Below are 24900 nucleotides of genomic sequence, written 5' to 3'. Positions count from 1 at the left end.
GTATCTTTGGACTTCCTTTTAGATTTTTACAAATGTCCAGACTACTGTCTGAAGAGTTCTGCTTTTTTCAAGTTTTAAATAAGCCGTCAAGTAAAATAACTGTACACAATGGAATGCAAAGCTGTCCTTGTCTTCTAAGTTGGTATTTTTGTCTTTTCCGTCTTCAATTTCTGGCCGGATAATGAGGAGGTTAGTGGTGTTTGGGCTACAGGGCGTAGTATGCATGCCGCTTTCCAGAGCTGGCGTTTGCAGAGTGTAGGTTTTCTTACCCAGCTGTGCATACAAGTGCCGGGGAAACACTCCCATTCGTTGCACTGGGAAATTTGTACTGTGTGGTGTGTTATGACTGGAGGAGGTTGATTCGGTTCTAGCCGGATTCCTTTTAAGAGTTCGTGGAATAAGGAGGGAACTATAAAGCAATTATGGTCCTGTAAATGAGACGAGATAAATTTAAATGCAGATTGCAATAATCTCGGATGGTTCGAAACAGGAAACTTCGAAGTTTTAATAACAAAAGAAAAGACCCCCCGTTTTCAGTATCTAGATTACTGACATCATATTCCGCTCTGCTCATTTTTTAACTTGCAAGTACCAACAGAAGCATGTGTTCCACTAAGAACAAAAATTAGCAGGGGGAAGGTTGGGTTTTCACTGCCTCTGCTACAGAAAGCTTTTTTTAAACAAAAACAGTGAAATGAGTCCTGCCATCGAGGAGAGATAGTGGATCTTTTGATGTGAAGGGTATAATAATTTAGGAGCCAGATGGTTGGGAGCCCTGGAGTCTCTTGGAAGTGTGGTTTAGGTTTTCATGCCAAGGAAATTAGTTCCGGAGGGGGGTTGTGGTGGCAGGCCTGGCCTGCGGAGGAATATAGAAATGCAGAGTACAGCGGCCGGGAGAGGGAGAGGGAGAGAGAGAAGGCGGCCAGGGGAGAAAGAGGAGTCAGACCGGTCACCATGCGGCGCTGGGCGCCCACGAAGCCCCTCCACCAATCTCCTCCCGGCCGGCAATGAGAGGTGAGGGGCGGGCGCGCTTGGCTCTGGCGGCCTCTTTGGGGAAACTTTCTGGCGAGTTTGAGGCGTGGGGCAGAAGTTTGGGGCTGGGGGCCCGAGAGAAAAGAACGCAGCCGGCAGGGTGCAGAGCCTGGGCTGCTGTCTGCGGGCTCTGCTCCCACTGCCCCGCTCGCACAGGCTGCAGCCCCCTGGCCCCGGGAGGGGACTTTGTCCTGCGAAGTTGGGCAGGGAGTTTGGGGGCAAGAAGGGGGTGGACGGTGAATGGGAAGGTGCCTGTAGGACCCCCCACCCCTACCTCCTTCCCGCAAGGGTGATTGCAGCAGCCGCTCACTTTCTTGCCTCCCCCGGGATCGATGAGCATGGTGGGGGCTAGGGGGCGGGGGATAGGAGACGTGAGGGGAATAGAAAGTCCCTAGAAGTGAGCTTGGAAACAAGAGGCTGGCGCGGCGTCATTGGCCTGGATTCATTTGCTGCACAATCAAATCAAAGCCACGATGCAGGGGTAGGGAGCGTGGGGGGAGGGAGAAGACCTTGATGAGTTAAACCTGCGCTCGGGTCTCTTTTCCTGCATGGTTCCATCAGGCCACGTTGTCGCTGAAACGGAGCTGAAAAATGTGAAGGATCTTCTCCCATTCTCACCCCTTCCAGCTACGCTTTAGAGACTTATTTTTGTGTGGCATGGTGGCTGCTTTTGGTCAGTTCATTATTAAGCTACCGTTTCTCTCGTTTTAATGCTTGTAAAAGGGTCTTGTTATTACGAGTTTAAATGAGCAGAGTATTCAGAGACTTGGCTGTAATTTCCTCTGCAGGATTCTATTAAATTACGCCTTGGAAGAGAGGAGGTGATAATTTTGTACCCTGAAGGGAAGGTGTCTGTCTGTATGCATTATGCATTTAATGGCCCATTGTAAACTTAATATCCATGGTAAGCCCACGAAGATTCTCAATGAATAAATATCTCTGGCTGATTTTCCTCTTTGTTTGTGCTTTTGCAATGTATCTACCATTGTTTGTCCCTTGGATTCCTTTGAAACTTAAAGAGCAAAGCGTGCACAGAAGAACTCAAGGTTCCTGATTCCTCCCTCTGTCCCCTCCCCCATGTTTCTATTTCTAAAATGCTTTAGCTGAAATTCTTCTTTAGGAGTTTACATTTTGTGTAGCAACCATAATAAATTGTGATGTTTCACTACAAAAAAAGTATGTTTACAAAAACAATGAACCATGTATTAAATCACTTACCATGTATTTATTACAGTTACAAATTTGACACGCTAATCAGAAATATTAATAATGCCACTTAAGAATTTCCCCTAAAATATTGTATACTGCCCTTGATATCTTTGAATATTAAACTTATGATAAGTTTTACACAGTTTTAAAGTACTATATTAATAGCTGTATGGGATGGATACCTATATTCTTTTTTTGTAGTTACTGTGTTCTTTAAGAGCTTTATGTATAGCGTATTTATATGTGCAGATTTAAATATTAGTTGATTGAAACTTCGTCTATTACTACTGTAATGTCTCTTCACTTCTCAGCTTTTTTAGATTTTATTTGTAAAAGAGAAGCAATAATAGGTGTCAGTTGTCCCAAGGGTCTAATAACTTCACTTGAAAAAAAGCTTTATAGGGCCCAGTTCCGCTTCCATTGAAGGTCAGTGGCAAAACTCCCATTCACTTCTGTGGAAGAAAGGAGTGCAATACTTAAAAGAAAAAAACTTAAAAAAACAAAGTTGCAATTAAAATGTTACCCCTTTTGATGAAGTGGTTTGGTCACAAAAATTTTCAAGATAATCACTTGCTACATTCAGACTTAACAGTTTCACTGTATTTGATAGTTTTCTGTATATTATAATAAAAAAGCATTATGTATATTGCACAAGAGATACCGTATCTCATTGCAGTTTTCCCTTGTGAAACTCATCAACAATAGTTGCTGATTAAGAGTCTTTTAATGATAGAGTATCATTAAATCCACGGTTATATATATGAATATAAGAAAGTTACAGAGCTGTTTTGGCATAGTAAGCAGTTTGAGACACAATAAAGATTAAAGTCTCCTTTTCCTGGAGTGAGGGTTCAGTCCTTCAACCTTGACTCAAGCAAGTATCAGTACTCATGCAAAACTTATAAATTTTCATTCTAAATTTTCTTTTTGCCTGTTGTGGGTTTCAGAGTATTTGTGTACTACATAGAGTAGTTAGGAAATAGATCAATTTCAGGGATTTAATAAACCAAAATGTTTATAGCATATAGGGCTTGTGTTTACTCACAAGTTTAAACTATTATGTTAATTTTCCCAACAATGTGCATTTTCCAAATAACTTTCTGGCTTTAGTAAAAGAATTCAACTGTAAGCTTTCATCATGTGTTAATTTTTTGAATACAAACCCTTCCCCCCGCTCATCCCTGCAAACTAGTCTCAGGGTACGTCTACAGTACAACATTAATTCAAACTTATTTTCGGAAGCAATTTTATACATTCAGTGTTGTGTGAGCCCACTAAAGCACTTGAATTTGGCAGATTGCGTCCACAGTACCAAGGCTAGCATTGAATGTTGGAGCGGTGCACTGTGGTAGCTATCCTACAGTTCCTGCAGTCTCTGCAGCCCATTGGAATTGTGCATGATGGGGCAAAAATATTCTCACGGGTGTTTCTGGGTGTGTGCCGTCACTCGCTCCTCCCTCCGTGAAAGCTACGGCAGATGCCATACTACCAGCAGATGGTGCAGCACGGTGCACCGTCTGTCGCTTGGTACTATGAATCCACCTCGCATGCCCTCTCGTCTTTCTGTCTACTCTTTCATCTAACCATTTTCCATCTTTTTTCGGCTACCATGAACAGAGCCACACAGCTTCCGCTTCTTTTTCCATGTTGTCTGTCCTGGGCTCCCATGGAAGCTACAGAAGGCAACAATTCCCCGCTGTTTTTCGGCCATTGTGAACAGAGCCACCCAGCTTCTGCCGCAAACTCTGCTCACGTTTCCACTGCAGCGGCAGTCTGTGGTCTTGCTGCCTTTCTTGCATTAAATCCACCATACAGCGGAGCATATCAGTTTGCTCCCCTGTGAGCTTGACCGTAGCGTCCTGCTTGCTCTCATCGCGCGCCTCCCTCCTCTGTTTGTGTTCGTGTAATGCTTTACGGGACTCAGCAGCTGTTTGCCTCCACACGTTCAGCAGGGCCCTATCAGTGTGGGAGGACTGCATGAGCTCGGCGAACATGTCTGCCTGTGTTCGTTTTTTCCGCCTTCTGATCTGGACCAGCCTCTGGGACGGAGTAGATAGGGGCTGCGTTGAAACATTTTCGCCTGCGGGAGGAGAAATAGGGAGGGTAGTATTTTAAAATATACATTTCAGAGCACAAAGAGGACACTTTGGTATGAGTAAGCCATCACACACAGCCAGGCAACAGAATTTAGCTTGCAGGCAGCCTAGGGGCATGCGGGGTTCTGCTGCTTCTACATTCATTTCTTTGTTTTCAAACTGCTGGGACCCCTTTCCCAGAGCAAGCAATGCCTGGTGGGTTTGCCATAAAGGAGGGCCTGCAGGCTCTCTGGGATGATCACTTCACATAACACCCAAACCCTTCCCCCCGCCCTCTGCACCCACCGCGTGGCTCCGATGAGGCTCTGAGCAAGGATGAGCCCTTTAAACTATACATGAACAGCCCAGAGTGGCTGGGTTCCCTCCCCGCCCCCCCACCATGTGGCTCCAATCAGGCTTACTCACCAGCAGTACCTTCTCCAGGGTCATGGTCCGGGAACTCACATTGGGAGTGGGGGGAGGCGATTGGCTCCAGCATTAAGCATAGTTCCTGGATAAGTGGGGAAATGGATTCCCCACTTGCTGCCTGTGCACTGTCCTCCTCCTCCTCTTCATCCTCTAATGACTCTTCCTCCTCGCTCCGTGCAACTCCCCCCTTGCAGGTGTCCATGGACAGTAGTGGGGTAGTGGTGGTATCACCCCCCATAATTGCATGGAGCTCACGGTAAAAGTGGAATGTATGGGGCTGTGACCCAGAGCACCCATTTGGCTCCCTGGCTTTTTGGTATGCTTGGCTGAGCTCCTTGATTTTTGTACGACACTGCTCTGTATCCCTGGAGTAGCCTCTTTCCGTCATGGTCCTGGAGACTTTAGTGTACGTATTTGCGTTCCTTTTTTTTGGAACGTAGTTCTGCCATAACAGACTCGTCTCCCCAACATGCGATGAGATCCAGTACCTCCCATTCGGACCATGCTGGAGCTCATCTGTGAATCCAGGACTGCGTGATCTCTTGTGATGGTGGACTCTGCATGGTTGCCTGTGCTGATGGTGATCAAACAGGAAATGAAATTCAAAAGTTTCCAGGGCTTTTCCTGCCTACCTGCCTAGTGCATTAGAGTTGAGAGTGTTGTCCAGAGTGGTCACAAGGGAGCATTCTGGGATAGGTCCCAGAGGCCAGTGACGTTGAATTGCATCCACAATACCTTTAACTTGGGATTGCGATCTCGATTTAAGCTCTACTCCACTTCCTGAAGTGGAGTACTGCAATTGATTTAAAGAGCCCTTTAAATCGAAAAAGCCGGTTTGGTCATGTGGATGGAATCTTTTTTTTTTTTTAATTAAGTAAGCTAATTCCGAAATAACAGACTAGTGTAGACCAGGCCTCAGGATTTTGACCTAAAATTTGACTCAACTTTAAACAGTCACAATCTAATATGGAAGTTTCAGGACTATAAGCAACTGTGCTTTTAAACAGTTAATGGTTAATTGCTGAGAAATGAAAATATAATAGTCATTATATTGGTAGGGCCTACAAACTCATCGTCTTTGTCTCCCTCTTCAGGCTGTGCAGCAAAGGCCTGGTCATGCAAGCTCTTACTCAAGTAGCAACTTTCTGAATGAAAAAAGTGTTTGCAGATTCATATCCCAGAAGTTTACAAATACTACTCCCCAGAGCTGTTTTGATGTTAATTAGTGATGTTGGTGCATAAAGATGTTTTGGCTTGTTAAGGTAGTATATAAATTAAAGAAGTTGTTGATGTAAGTGTGTGTGTAAGCATGTATATTTACATCTATCTGTCTATACATGCACACATAATATTAGTTTCCACTCATTAAAAAATCATGGAAAAATCTCAGTAGAACAAAACAGATGAAACTACGGTAGAGCCCAGTTTTCATTGGCAGAAGAATGTACTAGAGCGGGGTGGCCAATCTGAGCCTGAGAAGGAGCCAGAATTTACCAATGTACATTGCCAAAGAGCCACAGTAATACATCAGCAGCCCCCACTCAGCTCTCCCTCCACTCCCAGTGCCTCCCACCCACTGGCAGCCCCACAGATCAGTGCCTTCTCCCCTCCCTCCCTGCACCTCCCGATCAGCTGTTTCGTGGCATGCAGGAGGCTCTGGGGGGGAGGGGAGAGGAGCGGGGGCATGGCAGGCTCAGGAGAAAGGCGGGAAGGGGTGGAGTGGGGGCAGGGCCTCTGGCAGAGCCAGGGGTTGAGCAGTGAGCACCCCCGGCACATTGGAAAGTTGGCTCCCGTAGCTCCAGCCCTGGAGTCGGTGCCCATACAAGGAGACACACATTAACTTCTGAAGAGCCGCATGTGGCTCCGGAGCCACAGGTTGGCCACCCCTGTACTAGAGGCATTTCTTGAGTATGCAAAATTCCCACTGAAGTTTCCCAGTAGCTATAGAACAAACTGTGCTAATAAGAAAGGACCTAATCCTGTAGTCACTTATGCATGTCCCACTGAACTCAACTGGATAGTCTTGTGAGTAGATAATGGATAGTATTGTGGTTAAGGCATTGCACTAGGGCTCAGGAAATCTGTGTGTTAATTCTGTTTTTTTCCCCACAGTCTTTCTGTGTGACTTTGGGCATATTTCTCTGTCTCAGTTCCTCACAGAGGTGCGGGGAGGAGGGGAGGGGCGGACGACCATGCAAGGCCATGTGCCCTCCAGATTTGCTGCTTGGTTTGTACTGAGCATACTCCGTAACACTGCTGAAGCTGGCCTCCCTTACTCTGCCCTCCCCTCCTTCCCTCCCCCCCACTACTCTGTCAGCAGGCACAGGTCGTTTCTGGTTCCCGTATATAAAATGGGGACAGTTAAACTTCCTTTGTCTGCCATAGTCCCAAGCTCCTTTGTGTTGGAACTGCCTCTTGCTAAAGTGTGTGTATGTATGTAGTGCCTATTACAAGAGGGCCCCTAGCTTGGTTATAGTCTCTAGGCACTAGTATATAAATAGTAAGAAGTTGCATGTGTTTGTGAAAGATCAGTGCCCAGTTTAATTCCGTGATTTACAGCTATGGTACTGGTGGAACCATATTAGCCCTAACTTTTGGCCTAAATATAGAAAATCATTCTTTTTATTGCTGCATGAATATTTACTAATTCTAAAGTGTCTTAGTATTTTTTCTTATTCAAAATTATACAGTATCTTTATCAGTGAAGTCTCCTTTTATGTAAGAAAGCTCCCACTATATGAAAACAATTACATCATATATTTAAAATGGAAATGTTGAAGAAAAATGTGAATATTAATCAATCATTTGTTCCAAATAGGAAATCAAAGACTGTCTGGTTATGGCATTCCAGAGGAGTATACTGTGTACTTTTATGAACATGTGGCAATGAATTTTAGTTAAGCAAATAGTTTTGCTATATTTTGAAAATGGATAGAAAATCATAGACTTGTGATATTTCAGAGATAACAGAATTTTAAGAGTTTAAAATGTAGCTTTGGCTAAAATGTTTCTGGAATGTAGTCATTTTGGTTCACTAAGAATGAGCTGTAGGTGATAAAATACAGTCAAGTGTTTTTATAAAGCATTGTATACTACATCACCTGACATCTTTACATTGTTAGATTTCCCCCCCCCCTTCTTTTGTCTATAGAATTAACATTATTTCATATCTTTTGGGTCTTAACCATGACATATTACATAGTGGTCTTCACATAATCCGAGATCTATTATTTAAAATTTCCAATATCTGTCTAAATTATGTCACAAACTGAAAATTCCACATTTAAAACTTTGTTTTGAGGTACAGAAATGTTAATTAGTAATTTTATCTAAGCGGGTTATTATTCTGTGTAACTGATAGACATCTCTTGTTCCAGGTTTTAAAGCAGCAGTTTGTCTAAGCTGCTGTTCAGGGCTAGATTTCTTACTGACAGCAAGGCAATCATGATTTAAATATTTATGTACTGTTTAGAAATGACAGATTCTGTATTTGAAGTTCCTACAGAAAATAAGCAATAAGTGCTTAAAAGTATAATACTGTATTGTTAGATGTCACATAATAATGATGGAGTAGTTAGAATGCTAATGGTATTTACATCTATTCAGCTCAGACTTCTGAAAAGTTTAATGTATTTTCATAAATTCAAGATTCACTTTTTCAGTCAAAGTGAGATGTGAGGACCAGATAAAAGTGGAGTATGTTTACAGATGAATGCACTGTTCTTTATGAAAGGAATACGATCTTTCAAATTTGAGTACCATATTAACAGCTGCTGGTAAGTTTTAAGGTTGGCAGGAGTGTCAAAAGTCAGCAGTGTTAGTAATGGAAACACACACTTGCCAACTTTTGCGAGGTAAATAAGCACCCCAACTTTCACAATAAGCCAAAATTGAAGCTAATTCCATTTCAAAACAAGGCAAAAACAAGCCAATCCCTAAGAACCCCAACACTCTGTGACTAGTTCCCCCCGGCATGCAGTCTGGAACTGTGGTGGGCCCGCTGTGCACCCCTAACTCTCCCCCCCCATTGGCCCAGCTTGCCCCTCCCCTTCCCCCTTCTTGCTGGGGCGGAACAAAAAAAAAAAAAAAAAAGAAGCAACAAGCTACTAGCCAACAAGCAACTCACAAGCCAATTAAGCCGAAACCAAGCCCAATTTCTGATTTTTGTTGTTGTTGTTTTTGCAGGTTTGGTGTGTCTGATTACCTTTCTAAAAAGAAGAATTCCATAATATTATTGAGGGAGGAAAGGGGAAATTTGCATAGTGTCATATAATGAAAGCTCTATCAAAGAGTGGCTTCTGAAAATTTGCTTTTGAATTTTTAAAAAAAACAAAACAACCCCAGAATTGGAGGAATTTAAAATATAATCTTAAATGCAAAGACAAATTCAGATGCAGACTCCTTCCTCACCCTTTAATTTTAACAAATTGGCCAAATCATGCCTTAATGTGAAAATAGCCACAGGAGGGCACAAGAAATTCCGTAAGGGCGAGTTTGTGGAGTTTCCATCAAATTAGCCTGTGTATGGGGAAAGTTTAGGGAGTTTACAGAGGGTTCACTGATATACAGGCAGGGGATTAGTAGTGCCATGCTTGCATGGTGTGTGCCCCTCTGCTGCTATGTGCTTGACCCTGGCTTCTGCTAAAGTTGTTGCCCCCTCTAATGGGATGGATCCCATAATCATCAAGCCTCAGTTCTGCTTCCCTGCTTAGATACTAAGTTGATCAATGTTGATCAATGCTCCATAAATACCTTAGAGAGATGGATAAGGCACATGTATAATTAATCTGGACAACTCTTCCACTCCTGTCTATACCCATGAAAAGTGCAACGTGAACAGCTTCAGCGAGTTGTCCACCACTGTGGAGGCGACAAACCTTCCTATATTTTGGTGCTCTAGCAAAGTTCCCTCCGCTTGCAAAAGCAGAGATACAGTTGAGATCCTTGTATAGTCAAAGCACTTTTGTGAGATATGTTTCTGTTTAGCCTCTTGTTGATTGAGTTTAAAAAAATGGCTGAGTCATTTTATAACATGCCCTTTAGCACAATTTAATGGCCTCTTAAATTGCCCTGAGTTTTAGAACTATTGACATAACTATATATTTATTGGAGTAATTTTAGGATGAAACTGTTCATTTATTTATCTTGTTTAAATGAATTTATTGCTTATAAAGTCCTGGGGATCCAAGTCTCTATTTATTCACACAACAGGTGATAGCTCAGGTAAAGTGTGCAAGCTTCCTGACAAAGCTGTCATTTGAGGCCCACAAAATCATACCTCCCATCCCAATTTTAAGATAATTTAAGTACCAACTCTAACCTCAGATTTAATTTTTAAAGGGTTGTAGTCTTTTTTACTTATGGAAATAGCCTTGCTTGTGTAAACTAATTACTTGGTTTGAAAGATTCTCCCAGTGATCCCCCCCACCCCCCAAACAATTACTGGTCAGGTTATCAACCCTTCCCTCAGGCTTCATATGGCCACAGGCTTCATGATCCAAGCCTTAAGTCCCACAGTTTTCAGGGACTTTGACTAATTGATTTGTGGTTGTGGGTGAGCCATTATCTGGCTGCCTGAATGAGCGCTCTCTCTGAATTGTCATTGTGACATCTAGCCATGAGATGGACCAACTTAGTTCTTGAGCTAGGTCAGGTGCTTATCAGTATGTAGGGGAAAAAGGTAATGGGGCTTTGGCCCACTTGTCCTGTTTCAGAAGCCTGCTTGAGGGAGTGAGAACTAGAGGAGGGGGAATCCTTGTGAGGAGAGATGGAAAAAGAAGGCACAATGGGAAGGACTTTGGAAAGAGACAACAGAAGGGGGCTGAAGCCACGCTAGAAGCAAGGGATGGAGGGAGAGGTAGAAGAGAGAGAGATCACAGAATTCAGGAGGAGGGGAGGATCACAGGAAGAAGAACAATGGAAGGGCACAGTGAAGAGGCTGTGTGACACTGGATAATGGGTGTAAATAGGAAAGATCAAGTATGGTAGGTAACGAATTAAGAGAATACCAGATGAGAGCGAATAATCAAACATAGGAGAGAAGAATGGGATGAAGAAAATGAAGACGGGATTAAAAAAAAGAAAATATTTAAAATGTTTGGGTTAGTGAATTTTGTTTAATTTATATGTTTCCATATGTTTTTTGTGTTTTCTTGGCAGATGTCCTATGTAATAGCTTATATTTTGGGGGGAAGAAAATGGAACTCCCAGAGCCTCAGGTTATCTGAAGTGTGGTCTACTGCAAACCTCTCCAAACTAACTGTTGTGGTTCTTTTGCCATATTCAGCATTGTAGCATCTGAATACCTTTTGTAAAATCTAAATTAACCACAGAAGGTTCTCTGTCCATCTCGTCTCCTGTCAGAAGAACTATATTTTGCTAGCAATTATTACTGTACGATAGGAATGTCAAAGAAGAGGGTTTTAATATTTTGATTTGACAGCTTTGAGTTTTGTGGTGATTCTGACATCTTTTGGGAGTAAGTTTCATATTCATGGGCAAGTTCTGCCTCCTGAGCCCTAGAGATTTGCTCCTGTGGTTGATGGTTCCGTTCTTCCAGTGTAAACTAGCTGTTTTAGAAGGTCATATGCATGCTATATGAGGAAGAATCCTCTGCTAATCTGGGCCATTCCCTTAGAGAGCTTTGAAGATAATGAAAAAAGCCTTGAACTTGATTCTGTATTCAGTAGGGAGACAGAGTAGAGAGCAGACGACTGGAGTGATGTGGGCTTATTCTTTTTTGATGAGCAAGCAGGGCTGCAACTTTAAAAAAAATTTTTTTTTTTTTTTTAAGGTTGGTGATTTAATTTCTAGGTACAGTGCTTTACAGTGATGAAGCACGGAGGCCATGAATATGCAGATCACTGTGGTCAACTTTGAATCTGTTAGGATGGGGAATCTGTTCTCTGGTCCTGCTGCTGGTGGTAGAGTCGATTCCTTACATCTATTGATATTTGGGTATCTAATACCATTACTGAGTCCAGAAAGACCTTCAGGATGACCATCACAGTGGTCTGAGGGCAAACACTCCTAATGAAGGGTGATACTGTGGTAGTTGTGAGGTCCTCAAAGTGCTTCCCTCTCATCACAGTTTGTCCTGTATTGAAATGTTGGCAACTATGCATTGACATGTGTACAAGCAATTGGGCTCTCCTGCTGCTGAAGAAAAGAAAGCTAATGGTGATTTGAAGATTCTGCCTATGTCAGTTAAATATGGGGCATGTCAAAAAAAAGTTTGGAGAGGTTCTTTAAGAAAGGTAATTTTAATGGCCTCCTCAAATTTTTGGGCCAGCCCTGCTTTCGCCCTTCATAACATTTATTTGCTTCAACTTTGTTCTGACGGGGATAGTTCTAAGGCAGGGGTGGGCAGACTTTTTGGCCTGAGGGCTTCCGAAATTGTATGGAGGGCTGGTTAGGGGAGGCTGTGCCTCCCCAAACAGCCAGGCTTGGCATGGCCCCCACCTGACTCCCCATTTCTTCTCGGCCCCTGACACACACCCTCCCGGGACGCCTGCCCCATCCAACACCCGCTGTTCCCTGATGGGGGGGCCCCCCCCGGGACCCCTGCCCCACCCTCATTCCCTGTCCCCTAACTACCTCCAGACCCCCCGCCCCTGACTGCCCCCCGCCGCCCCATCCAACCCCTCCTCATTCCTGAGACCCATACCGCATCCAACCACTCCTTCTCCATGTCGTCTGATTGCCCCAATCCCTATCCACAACCCCACCTCCAGACCACCACCCTGAACTCCCCGCCCCCTTACCGCGCTTGCTGCCTGGAGCACCAGTGGCTGACAGCGCTACAGCCGCGCTGCCCAGAGCAGCAGCATAGGCAGCCGCGCTGCCCAGCGGGAACCAGCCACACCACCGTGCAGCAAAGAGCACTGGGTCAGGCCGGGCTTTGAAGCTGCGCTGCCTCAGGAGCTCATAGCCCCACCTCCGAGAGCATTGCACTGGCGGTGCAGTGAGCTGAGGCTGCGGGGGAGGGAGAACAGCAGGCCAGGGGCTGGGGGCTAGCCTCCCGGGCCAGGAGCTCAGGGGCCTGGCAGGAGGGTCCCGTGAGCCAGATAGGGCCTATGGGCCGTAGTTTGCCCACCTCTGCACTAAGGGTAAGAAAGTAGTTTATTCTCTCCACATGCTGAATCCTCATCCTCTCCACTGAGAGGATGCCAATTTAGTGTTAATTGGGAAAATATTTTTTGTGATGTGCACTGCAACCTGCTCAAGATGTAATATACAGACAGTTCCTATTCCAGAAAGCTTGTAAAATAATTAAAACAGAGTGGTTGCACTAGGAGGTACAGAGGAGTGAATGATTACACTCTTAACGTATTCTAAGAACTGGACTGAGACTATCTTTTGACATTAGCCATTGAACAGCCTAAATAGAAGGCATGAGAATGACTTTCTGTCACTATTGTACCGGTGCCATGTGTGACCCAGTAACCTGAAGTGAAAGGCTTGGTAATCCATTATGAAGCACTGGGGTTATCCAGACACCACTAATTTTTTTATTTATAAAACAAGTCAATAACACATGGTCTGTAATGGTGACATTTCAGGGACTGTTTTAGGTATGGTATAACTTAATAACAATTGTGGCAGCTAATCATTATCTGCTTTTTATTTGGGCTTGAATGAGATATATTTGTTACATGTGGAGGAATTTTATTCATTCATTTATAAGCTATATGACAAAGCATATTAACTTTGAGTAGCTATTGGTATAGTTGTATTCAATGAATACTTTCCAATTGATTTTCAGATTACAAAAAATGAGAGGAAGTGCTTTAGCGTAATTTTTTACTTAGTCTTAAATTTAGTTTTATATAGACAAACTTAATATTTGCAAGAAAATTCAAACTGAAGTTATTAGACTTTTTTAGTAGTTGCTTTCAGATGTTCCTTTCATGATGGAGTAAAAAACTGTGTAATTAACTTTGGCATTTAATTTATTAATCCTTCCATGGTATAGCAGTATTCCCTATTTTTCTAGTTTATGAATTTACATCATTCAAGTGTTACATTTTTGAGATTATTATCTGACTACCTTTAAATAGTCTGAAACCTACGGAAACTTTGAGATACACCTCTACCCTTATATAACGTGACCCGATATAACACAAATTCGGATATAACGCGGTAAAGCAGTGCTCCGGGCGGGGCTGGGCTGTGCACTCTGGTGGATCAAAGCAAGTTGGATATAACGCGGTTTCACTTATAATGCGGTAAGATTTTTTTGGCTCCTGAGGACAGCGTTATATCGAGGTAGAGGTGTATTATAATCTAGTCATGTTACTTTTAGCCATATTAGAGATGTAAGACTTTAAATCCTTTTTGTATTTTAAATCACATAATTAATCAAAATTAAAATAATGACACAAGTCATTTTTGCAAAGCCTCAGTTAATGATTCTTTATTTTGTTTCAGGGGTTTTGATAATTGCCACCATGGGGAGACCCTTTACCATGCTGCTGTTGCTGCTGGTGCAGCATTTTGGAAACTGTGAAGGAAATCAAAGACCATCACTAGTGCAATATACACAAGTCCAGTACAATGCCACGGTGTATGAAAATTCTGCAGCCAAGACTTATATTGAGCAGCCAGTAAAAATGGGCATTTATCTTGCAAATCCACTGTGGGATATAAGATACAAAATTATATCTGGTGACAATGAAAACTTGTTCAAAGCTGAAGAGTATATTCTTGGAAACTTTTGCTTTTTGAGAATACGGACCAAGGGAGGAAATACAGCTATTCTTAACAGAGAGGTGAAAGACCATTACATATTGACTGTAAAAGCAGTTGAAAAGAATACTAATACTGAAGCACGCACACAGGTCAGGGTGCAGATACTGGATACAAATGACTTAAGACCCTTGTTTTCTCCAACATCTTACAGTGTTTCTTTGCCTGAAAATACAGCAATAAGGACCAGCATTGCTAGAGTAAGTGCAACAGATGCAGATATTGGAACCAATGGAGAATTTTACTACAGTTTTAAAGAAAGAACAGATATGTTTGCTATTCATCCAACCAGTGGTGCAGTGGTTCTAACTGGAAGACTCGACTATGCAGAAACTAAGCTTTATGAGATGGAAATCCTCGCAGTGGATCGTGGAATGAAATTGTACGGCAGCAGTGGTATTAGCAGCATGGCAAGGCTAACTGTTCACGTAGAGCAAGCAAATGAATATGCTCCTGTTATTACAGCTGCTGTATTGGCTCCTTCAGAATTGGACAAGGATCCAACATATGCAATTGTAACTGTTGAGGACAGTGATCAGGGTTCAAATGGAGAAATAGCATCGTTAAGTATTGTGGCTGGTGACCCACTTCAACAGTTCAAAACGGTGAGGTCGGTTCCAGGAGGTAAAGAATATAAAATCAAAGCTGTTGGTCACATTGATTGGGAGAGCCAACCTTTTGGATATAATCTGACTCTTCAGGCTAAAGATAAAGGAAATCCTTCACAGTTTTCTTCTGTAAAAGTTATTCACGTGACATCCCCACTGTTTAAGTCTGGACCGGTCAGATTTGAAAAAGATGTGTACAGAGCAGAGATAAGTGAATTTGCCCCTCCAAACACTCCTGTGATAATGGTAAAAGCTTTACCTAATTATTCTCAATTAAAATACATGTTTAAAAATGCACCAGGCAAAGTCAGATTCAACTTAAACCCGCACACAGGTCTTATTACCACTTTAGAACCAATAAAAGCACAATATTCATCCCATTTTGAACTTGAAGTCATGACAAGTGACAGAAAAGCCTCTGCAAAAGTGTTGATTAAAGTAAGAGACATGAACAGTAATCCCCCTGAATTTACTCAGACATCATATAAAGCGTCCTTTGATGAGAATGTGCCAGTTGGTACTAGTGTCATGAGTGTGAGTGCAAAAGATCTTGATGAGGGTGAGAATGGTTATGTAACATATAGCATTGCAAATGTGAATCCTTTACCATTTGTGATTAACCATTTCAATGGTATTATCAGTACCACGGAAGACATGGATTATGAATTGATGCCAAGGGTTTACAATTTAAGGATTCGAGCATCTGATTGGGGCATACCATATCGTCGAGAAGTTGAAGTTCCTGTTACTATTATTTTAAATAATTTGAATGATAACACACCACTGTTTGAAAAAATAAATTGTGAGGGAACAATCCCTAGGGATCTTGGTGTTGGAGAACAAATTACTACTGTATCTGCTATTGATGCTGATGAGCTCCAGTTGGTGAGATACCAGATTGAATCTGGAAATGAATTAGATTTATTTATCTTAAATCCAAACTCTGGGGTGCTTTCCCTGAGGCAATCTCTAATAAATGGTTTAGGTGCTAAAGTATCTTTTCATAGTCTGAGAATTACAGCTACAGATGGTGAGAACTTTGCAGTACCATTATATATCAACATAACGGTAGCTGCCAGTCGTAAACCAGTAAACTTGCAATGTGAAGAGACTGGTGTAGCCAAAATGCTGGCAGAGAAACTACTGCAGGCAAATAAGCCACACAATCATGGCGAGGTTGAGGATGCTTTCTTTGATACTCACTCTATGAATCTACATGCACCTCAGTTTAGAAGTACTCTTTCAAGCAGTGTTGAAGTAAAGGAAAGCCTACCAGTGGGTTCCAGCATAATACTCATGAATGCCACTGATCTTGACATTGGCTTCAATGGAAAACTAGTTTATGCTATCTCTGGAGGTAACAATGATAGTAGTTTTACTGTGGATTTGGAAACAGGAATGTTAAAGATTTTATCTCCCCTTGATCGAGAAGTAAAAGATAAATACACTCTGAATATTACTGTGTATGATCTGGGAATACCACAAAAGTCGGCTTGGCATCTTTTAGATATCAACATTTTGGATGCCAATGATAACAGACCAGAGTTTTTACAGGACAGCTATTTTGTTGAAGTGAGTGAAAACAAGGAGCTGAACAGCGAAATCATTCAGATTGAAGCCACAGATAAAGATTTGGGGCCCAATGGGGAAGTGAAATATTTTCTTCTTACAGATACAGACATGTTCACTATTAACAGTACGACCGGTGTTGTGAAAGTTATAGGGGCTTTGGATCGTGAAATCCAACATGTGCATTTCCTGAAAATAGAGGCCAGGGACCAGCCAAATGAAGAACCTCAGTTGTTTTCCAGTGTACTTTTGAAAGTATCTTTAGAAGATGTCAATGACAATCCTCCTAAATTTATTCCAATGAATTATCATGTGAAAATTCGAGAGGACCTTCCAGAAGGAACTATCATCACATGGCTGGAAGCATATGATCCTGATGTGGGCCAGTCAAGTCAAGTACGATACAGCCTTTTAGATAGTGGAGATGGAACCTTTGATGTAGATAAATTGAGTGGAGCAATACGTATTGTACAAAGACTGGATTTTGAAAGGAGACAAGTTTATAACCTGACTGTACGGGCCAAGGACAAAGGAAAGCCGATTTCATTATCTTCTACCTGTTATGTTGAGGTTGAGGTAGTTGACGTAAATGAAAATTTGCACCCTCCACGGTTTTCCAGCTTTGTGGATAAGGGCTTTGTAAAAGAAGATGTCCCTATTGGTTCATCTGTGATGACAATAACTGCCTATGATGAGGATTCAGGAAGAGATGGAGAGATTAAGTATTCAATCAGAGATGGATCTGGCGTTGGCATTTTCAGAATAGATGAAGAAAAAGGTAAGAATTTTGTCAGCATCTTAATTCACTTATTCTGTTTCCAGTGTTTTGTTTTGTTTTTAAAAACACAAACAAACAAATAAAAAAAACCCAAACCAACCTAAAGCACTAACAGTGATAAAAATGTGTTTTTACACTATTTTATTAAACATTTCTAATCAATTTATATATTTCTCTTCACAGTTTTAGTGGCTGCACAGTTAGGAAGTGAAACAAAGTGAAAACATTTGATAAAGTTGCATTTTTCCTACTTGGATTAAATATTTACAGCACATATTATACATTGGTCACAAAACCTCTCCCACATGAGCACCAAAAGGAATATTAGATGGAGTCCAGATTGTGAAGCTCTTACTCACATTGTTGAGAACTTACTCATGTGAGTAGTTCTATAAGTGAGGACTCACCAGGATACCACAGTCTGGCCTTAGGGAAAGAGTAGAAACTTTAACTCTGGAATTTTCTTGCCCCCTCTCCCCCACCCAACTGTTAGATCATTGCTGTCCTTTGAATGTAGCTTCTCGATGTGTGCTGATTATATTTGCTGCTTTTGGTAAATTTATTTAGTAGCTTTCTCTGTTGTTCACCCTAATAATAGTAACTGTATATTTTTGGTGAATGAACAGAAATAAACTTCTTCCAAACAAAATGTGACTACATTTGCAGCTTGTTAAATATAGTATTTTATGGTGATAAAAGATTCATACATGCATTGATATAACAGATTCAGAGGTGTTTCTTTGTTGTGTCAGTGATTCGTAGGTTAAGCACTGTTATAGGCAATTTATTCAAGTATAATTCATTCAAAGGTGCTGTTGTTATAACCTCAGTAAAAGATTAAAATTCTATGAATTATTTCTTAAATAAGTGTCTCTTACACAGTTAAAATGAGAATTGCTACTCATTCTACCTTCCCCATACAATTTTTTCTTTAAAAAATAAAATAAATGAAATATTGTTAAATTTCACAAAATCAAAGAAATTCAGAGTGATTTCTTCTTGTACAGTCTTTCTTTTATGCCACTGTACTCAGATACTTTGTGTCCAATAATTGTACGCATTTTCATATACCTTCAGTGCTACATTACTGAAGCAAATAATAAAGTTAAGCAGAAATCCTGGGCAAAGTTCTGCACTGTTACACCATTGGTAATCTGTCATAACTCATATTAGTTCACTGGTATCTGAAGATTTCGCTTATGTTTTATTAATTGGTCTCACAGGGTATGTCTACACTGCAATTAGTCACCTGTGGCTATCCTGTGTCAGCTGACTCACGCTCCTGTGGCTCAGGCTGGGGGCTGTTTAACTGCAATGTAGACATCCTGGTTTAGGCTGCAGCCCGAGTTCTGAGACACCCCCACCTCGCAGGATCCTAGAGCCTGGGCCCAGGCCCGAGCCTGGAAGGCCAACACAACAATGAAATAGCCCCGCAGCCTGAGTCAGCTGGCATGGGACAGCTGCAGGTTTTTAATTGCAGTGTAGACATACCTCCTGTCTGTGGGTAACTCTAGTTACAAGTTATAACTCACTTAATAATAATTCCATATTTTGTGCATAGGGGTCTGCCAAATTCGTGCCTGTGGAAAAACATGTAATGGACCATGAAATCTGGTCTTTTCTGTACTTTTATCCTTTAGTAAAAGTACACACAGTTTCTCAAACTGGAGGTCCCAACCCAACCTGAACTGGGGGTTGCAAGTCTGTTGGAGGGTTCGGGGGTAGTAGTATTGCCACCCTTACTTCTGTGCTGCCTACAGAGCTGGGTGGCTGGAGAACGGCAGCTGCTGGCTGGGCGCCCAGCTCTGAAGACAGTACTGCCAGCAGCAGCACAGAAGTAAAGGTGGCATGGAATATACAACTGTATGAACACATCCACAAAATTGCTAACCAATTATGCCCTAACCAATCTGTGAAAAATGGTCATTTTGCTGCAATTTAGTTAGACCCCTATTTATACACGTCTTGTAGTGTCCCATGAGTACTGGTGAGTTATGCCCGTAAGATTGCTTAGCTGTTCAAGATTTAGAAGTACAAAATGTCACTTGAAACATTATTTAGAATGTCAGCTATTAATCAAAATAATATTGGTCCTTGTTAAAGAGCAGTTGTAATTAAGTCTCACCTCTTTTACCTTATATTTGTACAAAGTACACAGTTCAGATTACAAAGTAGGTTTAGAAAATGTTTAATGAACTATTTTTAAAGTCTTAGTAATTTCACGTTTAGTTTTTGGCATGCTTGACAGAATATTTATGCTTTTCAGTATTCTGTCTCTTCCTTAGTGCAAATATATTCAAGTTCGTTTTATGTAGAAAAGAGTCTTACTTTAGTCCCATATGTGGGTCTGTAGAATTAATCCAGTTTTGCCGTTTTACTACCTAGGTGCCATTCTTTCTTCTTCAGTACCAGTTCATTCGTGCATGGCCCTTGATTCTGCCACTCTCATTAAGTAGGTCGCAGAATCACTTGTCTAATGTTCCCTTTTATGCCTTCATTTACCTAAGTGATTTTTTTAAACCTAAGGCCAAATCTTGTTTGCCTTACTTTTTTGAATTTAATAGGACTACTCATGTAAGGCAAGCAGGATTTGGTCCCAAGTCTTCTATTTAATAATTTTGGCATGGATGGTGTTGTAGTAGATATGTGTAAACTCAGTTTTAAAAGTTGCTGTTAGCTAACCGTATTTTCATAGCTGATATGTAGTATTATTTTTGTGTTTTGATTTTAATAATCAATACATGCTGTTGAAATCAGATTGCCCTTTTTTCCCCAAAAAGCTGAAAAAGAGGCTGTACATAGAAGTAAGCAATTACCCCCTTCCTCCCCCCCCCCCAAAAAGTCTGAAAAGACATCTGAGAAAAGATCCTTAAAAGGTACCAAGCCCTTCCCAGTATGTTTTAAGAATATAGAGGTCCTTGACACTAAAACAATGCTTAAAAATAAATTTTAATTATGCTTATTTGAAGACCATACAAGGACTCTATTGCACTTATATGTCTAAGTATTTATGCTACTTATCACTGTATTATTCTGCCTCTGCTGTTGGTAATAGGGTAATAGGCTGATGGATAAGTGACTGGGAGGCCTGGTCTACACTACGCGTTTAAACCGGTTTTAGGAGCGTTAAACCGATTTAACGCCACACCCGTCCACACTAAGATGCCCTTTATATCGATATAAAGGGCTCTTTAAACCGGTTTCTGTACTCCTCCCTAACGAGAGGAGTAGCGCTAATATCGGTATTACCATATCGGTTTAGGGTTAGTGTGGCCGCAAATCAACAGTATTGGCCTCCGGGCGGTATCCCACAGTGCACCACTGACCGCTCTGGACAGCAATCTGAACTCGGATGCAGTGGCCAGGTAGATAGGAAAAGACCCGTGAACTTTTGAATATCATTTCCTGTTTGCCCAGCGTGGAGCTCCGATCAGCCCGGGTGGCGATGCAGTCCGAAATCAAAATCCAAGAAGAGCTCCAGCATGGACCGTACGGATGTGATCGCTGTATGGGCAGGCAAATCTGTTCTATCAGAGCTCTGTTACAGAAGACGAAATTCCAAAGCATTTTTAAAAAATCTCCAGACAGACACCATAGCAGGGACTCAGCGCACTGCTGCGTGACAAGCGTAACGGAAAGCCAAAGAATCAAATGGACGCTCATGGAGGGAGGGGGGACTGAGGACTCAAGCTATCCCACAGTTCCTGCAGTCTCTGAAAAGCATTTGCATTCTTGTCTGAGCTCCAAATGCCTGTAGGGTCAAACACATTGTCCGCGGTGGTTCAGGGCATAGCTCGTCAATTTACAGCCCCCACCCACCCCCAGAAGTAAAAGGGAAAAAAATTGTCTCTTGACTCTTCTAAATGTCACCCTATGTCTACTGAATGCTGCTGGTACACGTGATGCTGCTGCACTCAATTGCAGTATCCTCTTTCCCCCTCACTGGTAGTAGATGGTGCAATATGACTGGTAACCGTCCTCATCATCAGCCTTGTGGCAGATGGTGCTGCACAATAGGACTGGTACCTGTCCTCATTATCAGCCCATGAGTGCTCCTGGCTGGCCTCAGGTGAGGTCGGCCGGGGGCGCCTGGGTAAAAAGCTCCTGGTCATTCCCAGTAGATGGTACAGAACGGCTGGTAACCATCTTCATCGTAGCAATAGGGGGCTGAGCTCCATCAGCCCCCGCCCTTCATGTGTAAAGAAAAGATTCTGTACTGCCTGGACTATCATAGCAGCAGGATGCTGGGCTCCTCTCCCCCACACTGCTTAATGTCCTGTCTGGACTATCATAGCAGCTGGAGGCTGCCTTCCCCTCATTTTATCTCACTAACAAGTCACTGTTTCTTATTCCTGCATTCTTTATTACTTCATCACACAAATGGGGGGACACTGCAATGGTAGCCCAGGAAGGCTGGGGGAGGAGGGAATCAACAGGTGGGGTTGTTGCAGGGGCACCCCTGTGAATGGCATGCAGCTCATCATTTTGGCGGGATCTGACATGGAGGGGCTGTGCTCTCTGGTTCTCTGATACACTGCTCCTCCGTTGCTTTCCCGGAGGAAGGAATGAGTGACGACATTTACCCAGACCCACCCGCGACAATGATTTTTGCCCCATCAGGCACTGGGATCTCAACCCAGAATTCCAAGGGGCAGGGGAGACTGTGGGAACTATGGGATAGCTACGGAATAGCTACCCACAGTGCAACACTCCAGAAATCGATGCTAGCCTCGGACCGTGGACACACACCACCGAATTAATGTGCTTAGTGTGGCCGTGTGCACTCGATTTTATACAATATGTTTTACTAAACCGGTTTATGTAAAATCGGAATAATCCCGTTGTGTAGACGTACCCGGAGACAGAGTAGAAGATTGGAGGGGGGGAGAGATCAGATTGGACTTCTGACAAACAGCTGGGTGACTGATTTTCTAGATTCACTGAGAGGGTAGGGAAGAGCCCTTTATTCCTTGAGCCAGTTTTCTCCCAAGTATTCTCCTCTGGCAGCATCATATTGCTTCATTCGTGTTACTCCCAGTCCAAAGGTAGGTAGACTTCATATTTTAGGAAACTTTTTTGACTCAAAACTAAGATACAAAGTATCTAAAAGGAGCCACATATCTAAGGAATCGAAGGTGGGAATCACATGAAGTGTATGTGGGAAATTTAAAACCTATGAGAGGGGGGTGTGTGTGTGTGTGTGTGTGTGTGTGTGTGAAAACAGTTCTTGGGGCTGGAAGTGGTTTGTTTTTTCAGAAAGCTAGGAAATTACCTATGAAACTTGTATTACAAGAACCGTAAGTCTGCAAAGTCAAGCTCAAAAGTTAGGAAATACAGTAGCACCTCAATTTTATAAACACCAGTCTCTTATGAATGATTGCTTATATGAACCTTTTTTTTTCTCGATTTTGTGTGTGGGGGGGGAGGGGGGGATTAAATAATGACAGCAATGTAAGTGAAGAACAACATCCTTTCACATCCCAATGCCTTCAATGGATTGGAAATCACTTTGCAGTGGCTGAAAGGATAAGAAGAAAACAATGTAGTGCACTATACTAATACTTAGCACCTTACCTACTGCAACTTTTGAGATATTCAGTTTTATGGACTTTTTGATTTTATGAACTACTCAGTCCCCAATTAGTTAATAAAATAGGGTTCTAGTGTATTAGAATTAGGGTTGGTTTCTGAGTGCCTGTGCATCCTTAAGTTAGCTATTTCCTATCTTTTTAAATGCTTGATTTTTGCCACCTTAATATTCTTCTAATGCCTTCAGGCCAGTTGCCCTCCTCTAGAACATGCTTTTTCATATACTAGTATGTACATACCCTCATAGGATATACTTTCAGGCAGCCACATGTCCTTGTGCACCCCAACTCCCCACCTCGGCAACCAGGATTGGGAAACGATCCCCCTAGATGTGCTTCTGTCGTTTTAAATGCCCTTTTTGTTTTGGAGCTGTTGCGCCCTAGAATGCCCTGTGGTAAGAAAGAACTCTAAAAAGGGAGTATTTTCTAGTCTCACTGTTAATGAATGGAGATGAGGAAGTTGGGCACCTCTTGCATTCCCCTATCAATATTTTATTTGGATCTGTACATGGGACAGGCTTACTATATGGCTACCAAAAACCTAGAGTGGGGCAGTTGGCCATCTTTGAAGGTTCAGTGGGAGGTTTGCAGTCCCCATCTTCATTCTAGAAGACAGTTTAAAGTAGGGGGCAAACTTTTTGGGCTGAGGGCCACATCTGGGTGGGGAAACTGTATGCAGGGCCGGAGCAGGGGGTTGGGGTGTGGGAGGGAGTGTGGAGTGTGGGAGGGGGTGTGGTGTGCAGGAAGGGTCTCAGGGCAAGGGATTGGGGCAGAGGAAGGGTGTGGGATGCATGAGGAGGCTCAGAGCAGGCGGTTGGGGTGTGGGAGGGGTGTGAGGTGCAGGCAGGGAGTTGAGGGGTGGGGTGTAGGAGGGGTTCGAGCTCCGGGCAGGCACCGCTTACCTAAAGCAGCTCCGGGGTGGCAGCGGCACATGCCAGGGCAGGCTCCCTGCATGCCTGCCTTGGCCCCACGCTGCGCCGCTCCAGGAAGTGCTGCGGCCCTTGGGGAAAGGGGGGCGGAGGGCTCTGCATGTGCTACTCTTGCCGCGCTTCCAGGTACCTCCTCCGAAGCTCCTATTGGCTGCAGTTCCCCGTTCCCGGCCAATGGGAGCTGTGGGGGGTGGTGCCTGGAGGCAAGGGCAACACACGGAGCCCTCTGTCCCCCTGCCTGGGGGCCGCAGGGACGTGGTGCCAGCCGCTTCTGAGAGTGGCATGGGGCCCACGGCGCCACGGGGGGCAATCCCGTGGGCCGGATCCAAAGCCCTGAGGGGCCGGCCCATGGGCTGTAGTTTGCCCACCCCTGGCTTAAAGTCAGGAGGCCCTACTGGAGATTATTTGGGTGTAAGGAGTGGGGTAAAACTTTTTTATGAAACAGGTGTTTTGTTGGGGTTGGCTCAAGATTTGCTAGGAAACCAAAACTTCAAGCAAACCTCAGGAGAAACAACTGGGACCAAACCAGTTTAGGTTCACCAAAAATGTGTGAACCCAAGTACACATTTCACGCTGCTCCAGGGAATGATACCATAGCTCAGGGGTTCTCAAACTGGAGGGTTGGAACCCCTCAGGGGGTTGCGAGGTTATTACATAGGGGGTGGCAAGCTGTCAACCTCCACCCCAAACGCCGCTTTGCCTCCAGCATTTATAATGGTGTTAAATATATAAAAAAGTGTGTTTAATTTATAAGGGGGATCACACTCGGAGGCTTGCTATGTGAAAGGGGTCACCAGTAAAAAAAAATTTGAGAGCCACTGCTATAGCTAGTTCTGTGTGTTGAGAATCACCTCTGAACTAGTTCCCAGAGATGTGGCATGAAAGCTCCAAGATGTTCCATAACAAATATATGTACTACAGACAACAGACAGAAAT

General features: G+C 43.0%; 1 protein-coding gene across 1 annotated transcript in view; it reads left to right on the top strand.

Moving 5' to 3' along the window:
* Positions 1-899: 899 nt before the first annotated feature.
* The window catches only part of FAT1 (FAT atypical cadherin 1), a 163732-nt gene continuing 139731 nt past the window's right edge, over positions 900-24900 (top strand). The window contains exons 1-2 of the mRNA XM_045018049.1: positions 900-1014; positions 14175-17447. Of these exons, the coding sequence (XP_044873984.1) occupies positions 1008-1014; positions 14175-17447 (3280 nt within the window). The 5' untranslated portion in view covers positions 900-1007. The remainder of the gene's footprint in view (positions 1015-14174; positions 17448-24900) is intronic.

The sequence above is a fragment of the Mauremys mutica genome, chromosome 5 (genome assembly GCF_020497125.1).
Source record: "Mauremys mutica isolate MM-2020 ecotype Southern chromosome 5, ASM2049712v1, whole genome shotgun sequence".
Classification (NCBI taxonomy): Eukaryota; Metazoa; Chordata; order Testudines; family Geoemydidae; genus Mauremys; species Mauremys mutica.
The sequence above is the reverse complement of the archived record's forward strand: the minus strand, read 5'-3'. Positions and strand labels throughout refer to the sequence as shown.